This window comes from Eriocheir sinensis, chromosome 29, assembly GCF_024679095.1.
Source record: "Eriocheir sinensis breed Jianghai 21 chromosome 29, ASM2467909v1, whole genome shotgun sequence".
In the NCBI taxonomy this organism is placed as follows: Eukaryota; Metazoa; Arthropoda; class Malacostraca; order Decapoda; family Varunidae; genus Eriocheir; species Eriocheir sinensis.
The window spans coordinates 13540177-13552923 of NC_066537.1; the positions used below are offsets into that span (position 1 = coordinate 13540177).

Below are 12747 nucleotides of genomic sequence, written 5' to 3' on the forward strand. Positions count from 1 at the left end.
CCATACACTAACCCATGGCCCCAGCATCCCTACACCCACCCACGACCCCAGCATCCCTACACCCACCCATGGCCCCAGCACCCATACACTAACCCATGACCCCAGCATCCCTACACCCACCCATGACCCCAGCATCCCTACACCCACACGTGACCCCAGCACCCCATGAGCCCTCTGTACCCAACACCCTTACAGCCCCCCTCCCGTGAAACTAACCAGCCCGGGGCCTCACCTGTAGTGGTCAAGGTGGTCGTAGGCGGGCTTGGGGCTGTAGAGGCTGTGTTCGCTGGTCATCGGGATGATCTCCACGCCTTCGTCCACGCCTTGCGCCGCCTCCTGCTGCTCCTCCTCGCCCACACCCAGCTGCGGGGCGAGTGGCAAGGCGGTGAGAAGGTGGCAGGGGAGAGGGACGGGGCGGGACGGAGATGGAAGAGGGGAAGGTGAGGAAGGTGAAGGAGGAGGAACAGGGTGGAGTAAAAGGGCGGTGACGAGGGAGGAGTCGAGAGGGAGAAGACTGAGGAAACGATGATAGGGAAGGAAGGGGGAGGCGGAGGCTTCAGACAGGGAATGGGAGGCGAGGAATGAGGAGGAGCGGGGTAAAGGGATCGTGAAAAGCTGGTGAGGGAGAGGACGGAGGGGTGCAGTGATGGGGGAGCGAGAGGGGAAGAGTGAGGCTGCAACAGGTGTGGAAATTGGTGGTGAATGACGGACTGGGGGGAGGGGAGGAGAGGAGAGGTGAGGGTGGGGAACAGGAGAGGGGATGGGAGGGGAGAGGAAGGAAGGGGAGAGGAAGGAAGGGAAAGGGAAGGGAAGGCAAGAGATGAAAAAGGAATGCAAGGGAGGTAGGATGAGGAGAGGGGAGGAGAGGGGAATGGAGAGCAGGAAAGGGAAGGGAGGAAGGGGCGAGGGAGGAGCATCGGTACTGTTCTTATATATGGTAATGAGCATCGAGGAGCAATTAATCATGACTAGGTGCAACGCCCAGTGACGAAACACACACACACACACACACACACACACACACACACACACACACACACACACACACACACACACACACACACAGGAAAAAATATATATACAGGTGTTTTCATAAGTAAGATTCATGCAAAACGTAACCATTATTATTATTATCATTATTATTATTACTATTATTATTATCATCAGCTTCAATATTAATCTAAGAAGCGTGTACACAACATCCAACGATAACAAAACAACTAATTAGATTTTGTAAGCGAATGTTGCAAAGGTTTATATGTTTTTAATTAACTTACGAATGAATCTGATGAGGGGGGGGGGAAGGGAGAGAGAGAGAGAGAGAGAGAGAGAGAGAGAGAGAGAGAGAGAGAGAGAGAGAGAGAGAGAGAGAGAGAGAGAGAGAGAGAGAGAGAGAGAGAGAGAGAGAGAGAGAGAGAGAGAGAAAAGAAAGGAAAAAAAAGAAAGAAAAAATAAAGTAAAAGAAAAAATGAGAAAAACAGAAGGAAAGAAAGAAAGGAAGGAAGAAACGAAAAATAAAGCAAATTTGAGGGGAGGGAGAGAGAGAGAGAGAGAGAGAGAGAGAGAGAGAGAGAGAGAGAGAGAGAGAGAGAGAGAGAGAGAGAGAGAGAGAGAGAGAGAGAGAGAGAGAGAGAGAGAGAGAGAGAGAGAGAGAGAGAGAGAGAGAGAGAGAGAGAGAGAGAGAGAGAAAAAAAAAATTGAAAGAAAAAAAGAAAGAAAAGAAAGAAAAAGAAAGGAGAAAAGAAAAAAAGAAAGAAAAAAGTAAAAGAAAAAAATGAGAAAAACAGAAGGAAAGAAAGGAAGAAACGAGAAATAAAGCAAATTTGAGAGAGAGAGAGAGAGAGAGAGAGAGAGAGAGAGAGAGAGAGAGAGAGAGAGAGAGAGAGAGAGAGAGAGAGAGAGAGAGAGAGAGAGAGAGAGAGAGAGAGCAGCCCCTGACGCACCTGCCGAAGGGTCCTGTGGGCGGGCGGCAACACCTCTACCTGGCGAAGCTGTCGGTGCTCAGGTAGGTCAGGGACACCCACCTGCCGGGGGGGTGGTGGGCGCTGGGGCTGCTGTGGGGCCTGCTGGGGGGCGTGGCGGTGCTGGGGATGGGGGTGAGGGGGGTCCTTCGCTCCCCCACCCACGGATAAGAGCAAGTCCTGTTCCTCTTGTGTTGATGTTGTTGTCCCTTCATTGATGTCTCTCCTCTCCTCCTCCTCCTCCTCTTCTTCCTCCTTCTCTTCCCTCTTTACCGCCTCCTCCTCCTCTTCAGCCTGGTTCTCCAAGTCCTCCTTCCACTTCACTCTCTGCCTCCTCCCTCGTGTTTTGTCCTCCTTGTTCTTCCTCTCCTCCTCCTCCTGCTCTTCCCTCCTCCTCCGCGCCTCCTCCTCTTCTTCTTCTTCACGTTGTGCGCTGCTGGTCGTGAGAAGGGTCGTGGTGGGCGGCTCCTCGAACTCTGCATGGGACACAAAACGTATTAGTAAACAAATAATTATAAGAATAGGTATTAGGGACAACAAAATAGAAAAGTAAACAAAAAAATAACCAGTAAACAATCAAATCCATGAATAAATACGAAAAAAACAAGTATATAAACAATTAAGTAAGTAAATGATTAAACAAATCCATGAACGCACACATTATTACCTGTTTAATTAAGAAACACAAACAAAAGGATATTGAGGTCACGAATAGAGCGATTAAAAGAGTAGTTGACGATACGTACATACTAATAATATCACTAAAGCATAATAGAAACGTAATTAAACATACAGTAAGGCGAACAGGTCTCTAAAAAGGCAAAGTAACAGACCCAAATGAACGAAATGAAGCGAGTGACATTGAAACACCTTGAACGAAAGAAATTAAAGACAGGAGGAGTAGGAAAACGAAGAGAAATGAAGGAGGAGGGAAAGGAAGAGAACCAAATTTGTAGACATCAGCATGAACGAGGAAGAGGGGATGGTAGAGGAAAGGGACGGGAAAGGGAAGGAACGGAATAAAATAAAATGATACGAGGAATATGAAAGGAAGGAAGAGGGGAAGAAATCCATTTGTAGATATAAGGAAATAACTGAGGGGTGGGGAAGGAAGGGAACATCAAAGGAGAAGGGAAAGGTATGGAAGGAATAAAAGAGAGGAAAGACGAAAATAAAAAAAGAAAGAGGTAAAGGAGAGGAAAACACTAAATTTGTAGACCTTAAGCCGAAATGAAGGAATTGGAGGAGGGAGAAGAGAGCATGAACGTAGAAGGGAAAGGGATGGAAGGAATAGAAGAGAGAGGAAAGACGAAAATTGAGGAAAAGAAAGGGAAGAGAAGGGATTGGGATAAAATCAATAAGCAGACCAGCCGAAATGAAGAAGGAATTGGAGGAGGGAGAAGAAAACAACATGAACGTAGAAGGGGAAGGGATGGAAAGAACAAGAAAAAGGAAAGAGGAAAAAGAGAACCAAGAGAGTGAAGGGGAGGGGAAGGACGGAAACAAAAAATCAATCTATGGACGCAAGCCGAAACGAAGACGGGATTGAGGGGAGGGGCAGAGGTAGAGGGGGGAGGAAGGGGAAGTAGGGAGAGGAGGGAGAAATAAAATCATAAAACAGGGCTGGAGGAAAGATAGAGAGAAGGGGGAGGGGGGGAGGAGTCTGTGGGTTGGAAGAAAAACAAAATTATATGGAGGAGTGGAGGAGGAGGGAGGTGTCTAGAGGAGGTGGAGGTGGTGGTGGTGATGGAGGCAGTAAACAATTAAGGTGGGCTGGTGGTGAGGAAGATGGTGGTGGTGGTGGTGGTGGTGGCGGGTGATGATAAACAATTTACCTGAGCTATACCTGTGTTGTTGTTGTGGTTAGTGGTGGTGGTGGTGGTGGTGGTGGTGGTAACAATTTATTTCAGTGGTTGAGAAGGAGGTGAAGGATAATTAGGTGGAGATAGAAAATAAGGAGAGTAGGTGAGTGGTGATGATGATGATGATGATGATAAAACTGTCAATGGTGAGGATATGAAGTGATGAGTCGCGTGTAGTGGTGATAACTGACCCGAGATGGTGGTTGTGGTGATGACGTCTGTCGTGGTGATGGTGGTGGTGGTGTTACGTTTACCTGGTGATGATGGTGGTGCTAATATTATCTGGTGTGGTGATTTTGGTGATAATAATAGTGAATGATGAAACTACGGGTGGTGATGCTGGTGGTGGTGATGTTGGTGAGGGTGATGGTGGTGATGATTAAGTGTAACTGGTGGTGGTGATGGTGAAAGTAGTATTGGTGATGATAATAGTAAAAGACTTAACAATGGGTGGTGACGTGAGGAAGGGGAAGAAAGGGAACACGAAAGGAGGAGGGAAAGAGATGGATGACACAGAAGAGAGAGGAAGGACGAGAATGGGGACAAGGGGAGGGGGAGGAGGGGAAGGAGGGAAAAAAAATAAACTATAGACGTGAGCCGGAATAAAGAAGGGGTCGAGAGTGGTGATGATGTGGTGATGAAGTTTACCTGGTGGTGTTGAGGGTGGGTGTGGTGGAGAGGGGGAAGGTGGAGGGTGTGGGTGGTGGTGATGGAGGTGGTGTTGGTGATGATGACAGTGACAAACCTAATTATGGGTGGTGATGGTGGTGATGAATGGCGTAACTACTGGTGTGATGGTGATGATGGTGGTGGTGATGGTGTAAGTAGTATTGGTGATGATAATAGTGAGACATAACAGTGGGTGGTGATGATGGTGGTGGTGATCAAGTCTACCTGGTGTTGGTGGTGTTGAGCTTACCTGGGGTAGAGGAGAGGGGCGAGGCGGGGGTCTGGGTGGCGGTGGAGTCGCAGGGGCGCGGAACACAGGTGGGTCCACACAGGTCACACTCCACGCCCACCTCCACACCTGAGGGAGACGAGCAGGTGTGTGAGTCTACGGTGTGTGTGTGTGTGTGTGTGTGTGTGTGTGTGTGTGTGTGTGTGTGTGTGTGTGTGTCTCCGTCTCCCACTGTGTCTGCGTCTTTTTGTGCCCGTCTGTCTGTCTGTGTTGTATATGGCAATCTTTTTTGAGTCTGTCAATCTGCTGTTTAGCATCGTTCGTGTCTGTCTGTGTTATCATCATTATAATTATCAGCATTATTTTCATACAATACCACCACCCTCACTACTATCGCTACCACTACTAACTACTACTACTGTTACTACTAACCCAGCTTCTACTACTACTACTACTACTACTACTACTACTACAACGAACTACTTGTACTATTAGAGTGCAACAACAAATCGGTGAGTATTAAGTCAAATGGCGCGAAACACTGCCAGAGGGAAATATGAAAATTCCGTTTCCTCCACGCCTGAGCAAGGACTGATGAGGGAGGGACGAGGTGAGGGGAAGGAGGGAAATGCAGTTAAGGAAGGAATAAAGGGGAGGGTATGTCACGGGGAGGAAGAGGATGGGGGGAATGGGGTAACAATACTTGAGAAGCTCCCAGCCCCCAGCCTAGAAGACTGTCCGCGTCACTAGCCGCGCCTGACACTTATTTTTTTTAACTGCAACGTGCAAACGAGCGGAATGGGTCACAGTAATTCTCATCTGAAGGTGCAGGCGGAGGCCACGGTGCCGGTCGGGCTGCTCTCCGTGGACGCCCTCACCATCTCCCGCAGCAGCGCGCGGTGCTGGGGGCGGGGGAGCCGCCGACTGGCCAGGTTCACCTTCCAGCGCCGGGGCTGGGTGAGCAGCGAAGGCCTGCAGGTGTGCAGGGCCCGGGAACAGCAGCTGCTGCCCGTGCACAGACTGCGCCAGAAGGACGGCAGCACCGCCGTCACGCTGAGCTTCTCCTGCCGCGGGGGGCGTGTGTTCGCGGCCACCATGCACCTCGACCGGCTGCTGGCCCTGCTGGAGGGGGCTGCGGGGGGGGACGCGGCCCTGCTCAGCTTGGAACTGACAGTCGGCGAGGACGGGCGCACCTTCACCGCCGTATCGTGCAATGGGTGGATGTGCAGCGACGGCGGCAGCGAGTGGGAGTACGGCGGCCAGGGGGACGCCGAGCGCCTCAGTCACGGGGAGGGTGGCTGTGGCGCGCCGGCCGGCCGGCTGCAGCTTGGCTCGGGGGAGGAGCAGCAGGGCCATGCTCAGCCGGAGGAGGCTGCCGAGGGTCAGCGTAGCCCTGGCCCCGAGGGTCATCGGGAGGTTGATGACCTGCCGGGGCGGAGCGGGGGCACGCTGGCCCCTTCTGTAGACGACCACACGCTGGGTAGTCCTTCAGAGGTGCCCAGGGCAGCCGGGGGCACCAGCAGCCACAGGCCGCTGACAGCCGTCGAGCTGTGGTGCCCCAAGTGGGAGACGCCCACCTGCGTCATGTGGCCAAAGGCAGATGCACCCCTGCCACCGCCTAGTGTCCCGACCCTCTTGTCAGTGCCTCAGCCTGTCATGAGGAGCCCGCCCGCGGATGTACGCAACATTACAGTGCCGAGAGTGCACTGCAGGGGCCCATTTCCCGATGCCCAGGACCGTACACCAGTGCCAGAAGTGGACTTGGGGGACTTGTCAACTCTGGCACTCTACCGCGCCTTGAACACGCAGGACCCTGCGCATTACGAAAGGTCCACACCGTCCAGTGCCCCGGCCATCCTGACAGTGCCTCAGCCTGTCATGAAGACCCTACCAGGCCGTGTCAAGTACGTTACAGTGACAGAGGATTACTGCAGGGTCCCATCATTCATAGCACAGGACTCGCCAGGGGCAGAGACTGACTTGGGGGAGTCACCGTCTCTGGCCCACCACGGCGCCCTTCTCCAGTCCTGGCCTGAGCCTTCCGTCGGGGACCCGTCAGACAGTGCCGCGGCCAGCGAGGCCGTGTTCGAATGGGACTTCTCGGTGCCAGCGCCGAGTGCTCAGGAGGAGTCGCCCCAGGGATTGAGCAGGCCGTGGGTGAACGCCATCCTGGACGGCCTGGAGATAGTTAACTTGGTCGTATTCTCCTTCCTGTTGGTGCACACGTTCTTGTGGTAACGACACAGAGCACGGCCGCCGCCAGGAGACACGCCCACGCCCACGCCCGCGGCGGCGATGACGCCTTCGTGAGTCCATCGCCCTCCAGCGCTTCTTGACTCGTCAGCGGGGTGGCGGGGCGTCATCTTCCTCGCGCCTTTCCTCCTCCTGGCGGCTCACCACCTTCAGCCACGCCCCCGGGGAGTGGCAGACCACGCGGGACGAGCGTCGCTAGCACGCCTTTCATCACTCGTCCCCGGGGCGGCCGAAGGTGCTGTTTTCTTACATAACTTACTCTCTTACTTTTGCATTACTTACTCTCCTACTCCAATACTGCACTAGTTCTCTCTCTCTCTCTCTCTCTCTCAACCAATACGTTAATCTGTATCTTTTCAATTTCATTTTTAGTCCTTACAACATTTTACACGCCTCAACCTTTTGCTCGGTGACATAATATTAAAAACGACTCTTTGATGTCACTGGAGACGCGAAGCCGACCGTGTGTGTGTGTGTGTGTGTGTGTGTGTGTGTGTGTGTGTGTGTGTGTGTGTGTGTGTGTGTGTGTGTGTGTGTGTGTGTGCGCGCGCGCGCGCGCGCGCGTGCGTGCGTGCGTGCGTGCGTGCGTAAGGAACATTGGCATCAATTTTCCTCCTCTCTCCACCTTTTTTCGTGGAACTTCACCTTTCTCTTCTCTTCCTCCATTTTCTTTTAGTCGCCCACATATAAACCTCCTACTCCTGCTCTTCTGTTTACTCCACCTAATCCTCCTTCTCCTCCTCCTCCTCCCGTAACCCCGATCTACAAAAAAGGAGATACCATTGCCCTAAACTACAGGCCTATAAGTTTAACATCAGTGGCAGGCAAAGTCCTTGAGGAGATTATTAAAGACAAACTTGTCAACTTCCAAGAAGAAAACAATATAATTTCTGGCACGCAGCACGGTTTCCGAAATAAGCGTTCTTGCTTAACGAATCTACTGGACTTCTTCCAAGGTATATACGATAACTGGGATAATCACGTCCCAAGCGATGTCATATACCTGGACTTCCAGAAAGCCTTCGACAAGGTGCCACACGAGCGGCTCCTTGAAAAATTAAAGTCAGCAGGTATAGGAAGAAACCTGACTGCATGGATAAGAGATTGGCTCACCAACAGAAAACAGCGAGTTTTACTCAACGGGCAGGCTTCTGAGTGGCTACCAGTCACTAGTGGGGTGCCCCAGGGGTCGGTGCTGGGACCCATTCTCTTTATCATATACATCAATGACTTGGAAGCGGGATTGAAATCCTCCCTATCAAAGTTTGCCGACGACACTAAAGTGGGCGGAAGGGCCCTCACGACTGCCGACTGTGAAGTCATCCAAAAGGACCTTGACCAGATCATCCAGTGGTCCGAAAAGTGGCAAATGTCGTTCAACGTTGACAAATGCAAAGTCATGCACTTTGGTTCCAGAAACAGTAACCATACATACATCATGCGTGGAAAACCTCTGCAGGTCGTGCAGGAGGAATCGGATCTTGGAGTCGACTACTCCAAGCTCTTTGAACTACAGACCAACTCAAGAACTAGAAACAACGGCCTGCCCATTCAAGCGAAGCGATGCAACACAGACATTGGTAGGAGTTTCTTCTCTAACCGAGTCATACGCCATTGGAACGACCTCCCTGCTGAAGCAGTAAGTGCAGAAACCATCAACTCCTTCAATAATCACATCGACCGTCACTTGGTGACAAACAGGAGTAAACTGAAAATACGCACCGAGATGCCTTGAACTGCTCTGCAGGCACCAAGCGACTGTCAGGCAGATCACGGCTCTATACAGTAGCCAACCTCGTAATGAGCCAATAGGCTTTCTGTTCCCTGTCATTCCATGTTTCCATGTTTCCTCCTCCTTCTCCTCCTCCTCCCCCTCCTCTTCCTGGAATGGTATGGTGGTGGTGGTAATTCTATTTGAGAAAACCTTGTATATAAAGTGCGGAGTGGGTAATCTCTCTCTCTCTCTCTCTCTCTCTCTCTCTCTCTCTCTCTCTCTCAAGCTACTTATTTTTCTCGGTCCATCTTTTCCTTCTTGCCGTGAAAGGTTGTGACGGTGATTGTGAAAATATTGGCGCTGATATTGAAAAAAGTGGTAGTAGTAGTAATTTTTTTTGCTGTTATTATTGTTGGCGTAGCTGTTTGGGGAGCTTTTGTTGTTGTTGTTGTTGGTTGTGGTGGTTAGCAATCTATATATGAAGGTTAATTAAAACAGATGTGGAAAGACTGTGTAGCAGGGAGGGAGGAAGAGAGAAGATAGGGAAGGATGGAAGAAAGAGAGGAAAGCGAAGGAAGGTAAAGAAGAAAACGTGAGAGGTGAGAGAGCTTATATAGGTTATTAAAACAGGTGTGGAAAGGTTTGAAGGGAGGGAAGGGAAGGGAAGGGAAGGGAAGGGAAGGGAAGGGAAGGGAAGAAAGAGAAGAGAAGGGAAGAGGAAATGATAGGGAAGGAGAGGAAAGGGAAGGGAAGGAAGGAAGGAAGGAAGGAAGGAAGGAAAGGAAATAAGGCAAAAATATGAAAGAAGAATAAAACGATGAGAAAGTTATAGATAAAAGCGATATGCAGTGGTGATAATGCTTAGTAGTAGTAGTAGTAGTAGTAGTAGTAGTAGTACAAACATCAGTGGGGTGAGTAGTGATGGTGATGTATGAGGAGGAGAATGGAGTGAAGGAATGTAGGAGAAAGGAAAGGGTGACAAGGAATGTGGGAGGGAGGGGAAGGAGGAGGGGAGGAGAGAAGGAGGGGAGGAGGGAAGGAAGGAAAGTAGGGTAAACTAACACAATTCTTCCTACGCCAACACACTCAACGAGGTCATTACACACACACACACACACACACACACACACACACACACACACACACACACACCTGAGCACCTGACAACAATAAAATCATCAGGGCGACATAGAACGACCACATTGTAAAGTATAATGAGGCCGTGAGAATTAGGATGAAAAACAATAGTATGATGATGGTGACGATGATGATGGTGGTGGTGGTGATGATGACTGGGGAGGAAGTGGTGAAGTGAAAGTATTCGGCATGAAAAAAATGACAATGACGAATTTTATAACACCTAAACATAATTAAACTCACGCGTACAAGATAATTAAATGAACCTTGGAAAACACTCCCAATTATCTACACTGGTGATTCTTGCCTACTAATTATATATCTATCTCATGATCTATTAGTCAATTATCATATTTATCACTAACACTATTATCCCTCAATCTCATTACACCAAATTTATCACTAACTCGGAGCCTCGAAATAACTTACACTTATAAACATTAATCGCTAATCACTCTTACCTATCTGCATTTCTATCCTGTTACCTGTTTATCTATTATCATATTTATCGCTAATTAAAGCATGACTAAACCTAACTCATTACACCAAATTATCGATAGTTCTGATGTTGAATATAACTCGATTACTCATACATGTATCACTAATTAACCTGACCTAATATAAATCTACTTTAGCTATTATCATATTTATCGTTAATTAAATCCACTGTCTGTCATTTATTAAACCATTTTCACCGTTAATTCGTATTTTAATGTTCTTTCGGGTCAGCAAAAAGTGACTTTCATGTTCACAGGCGAAAGTCATCCACGTGTGTGTGTGTGTGTGTGTGTGTGTGTGTGTGTGTGTGTGTGTGTGTGTGTGTGTGTGTGTGTGTGTGTGTGTGTGTGTGTGTAGAGGGCGAAAGTCATCCACGTGTGTGTGTGTGTGTGTGTGTGTGTGTGTGTGTGTGTGTGTGTGTGTGTGTGAGTAACTTTCTTCTGCTCGTGGCCTTGAGTTTGGACCCCTCTTCGTCCTGTTTAGTGAGGAAGGAGAGAGGAGGAGGAGGAGGAGGAGGAGGAGGAGGAGGAGGAGAGGAAGATGACTGACCGGATGTTGACGGTGAATGTCGCTTCCCTTACTACTACTACTACCACTGCTACTACTGCTACTACAACCACTACTACCACTACTGCTACTACAACCACTACTACTACCCCTACTACTACTACCACCACTACTACCACTTTTACTACTACAACCACTACTACTACCACTACAACTACTGCTACCACCACTACTACCACTTTTACTACTACAACTATTACTACAACCACTACTACTACCACTACTACTACTGCTAGCACCACTACTACCACTTTTATTACTACAACCACTACTGCTACCACTACTACTACTACAACCACTGCTACTACCACTACCACTACTGCTACTACTACTGCTACCACCACTACTACCACTTTTACTACTACAACCACTAATATTACCCCTACTACTACTACAACCACTAATATTACCCCTACTACTACTACAACCACTACTACCACCACTACTACTACTACCACTGTTACTACTACTACTACCATTACTACTACTACTATCTGCACTGACTCACCAAAATTCAACGAGTAAAAAGGAAAAAAAAAAACGTTATCCAAACTTTTAACTGAACGCAAGAAAAATAAAACATTTATTGAGAGAGAGAGAGAGAGAGAGAGAGAGAGAGAGAGAGAGAGAGAGAGAGAGAGAGAGAGAGAGAGAGAGAGAGAGAGAGAGAGAGAGAGAGAGAGAGAGAGAGAGAGAGAAAGGGGGGGGAGGGGGAAGGGGAAGAGTGTGTTTGCTTCCACCTGAATATTCCGTTTCTTCATTCCTAACTTTTTTTCTCTCCTCCTCCTCCTCCTCCTTCTTCCTCCTCCTTGCCTGATCCTTCCCTGATGACCTCCGCGTGACCCCAGTTGACCCCACGGAAGGATGAGGCACGGAGGTCAAAGCGATTCTCCTCAGCTTTCTTTACCCCCCGAGAGAGAGAGAGAGAGAGAGAGAGAGAGAGAGAGAGAGAGCACATCCTTCACCACTATCTCAAAAATTATCGTGTGGAAGTCGTGTGTCAGGCATTAGTAGTCTCTCTCTCTCTCTCTCTCTCTCTCTCTCATCCAGGCTTCCGTTACTAAAAATAATCACTCTGCCTTAAATAGTTAGGAAACCCATTCTCTCTCTCTCTCTAATTATCTATCTATATCAGTACATTACCCAAAATCTGCTCTTACAGGCGATATTTACCTGCAAAAAAAGAAAAAAATAATCAAAAAGTGTTACAATAATAATAATAATAATAATAATAATAATAATAATAATAATAATAATAATAATAATCAGGGGTGACCGTAGTGACCTTCCGCAGACACGGTTGGGGTCAGGTGTGCCGAGGGTCATTAGCTGGCAGGTAAAGGTCGCGGGAAAGGGAAGGAAAAGTAGAGGGGAAGATGAGGGGAGGAGGGCAGGAGGGGGAAAATGAGGGGAGGAGGGCAGGAGGAGGAAGAGGTGGTGGTAGGGGGAGAGAGGGGAAAAGAGGTAGGAAAGGTGAAGGCGGTCAAGAAGATGAGACGGGAAGGGATGGGGAAGGAAGAGGAGGGAGGTAGAGATGAAGGGAAGGGGAAAGAATGGGAGGGTTGTGGAAAGGCAAAGGAAGGAAGGAAGAAGAGGTAGGAAGAGGTGGTAGGAAGAGACTGAAGGGTAAAAAAGGAGAAAGGGAAGGAAGAGAAGGGTAGAGGGAGGGACGAAGAGGAAGTAGGTAAAGGCTGAAGGGAAGGGGAAGGAAAGGGAGAGTAGGAGAAGGGTAAGGGAAGGAAGGAAGAGGTTGCAGGAAGTGGCAAGGGGAGGGGAGGGGAGGGGAGGGGAGGGGACAGGCAGGGAAGGGGAGGGGAGGGGAGGGGAAGGGAAGGGGAGAGAAGGGGAAGGGGAGGG

The 12747-nt window shown here is 49.3% G+C and overlaps 1 protein-coding gene across 28 annotated transcripts in view; it reads right to left on the reverse strand.

The window, feature by feature from the left end:
* LOC127005091 (uncharacterized) overlaps window positions 1-12747 on the reverse strand; it is a 203214-nt gene that overhangs the window by 34791 nt on the left and 155676 nt on the right. For 27 of the 28 annotated variants that reach the window (XM_050873611.1, XM_050873621.1, XM_050873616.1 and 24 more), the window contains 3 exons: window positions 4743-4850; window positions 1944-2437; window positions 233-363 (listed from right to left, as the gene is read on the reverse strand). In XM_050873611.1, the coding sequence (XP_050729568.1) occupies window positions 233-363; window positions 1944-2437; window positions 4743-4850 (733 nt within the window). The remainder of the gene's footprint in view (window positions 1-232; window positions 364-1943; window positions 2438-4742; window positions 4851-12747) is intronic. The other variant, XM_050873614.1, reaches the window with a different exon arrangement.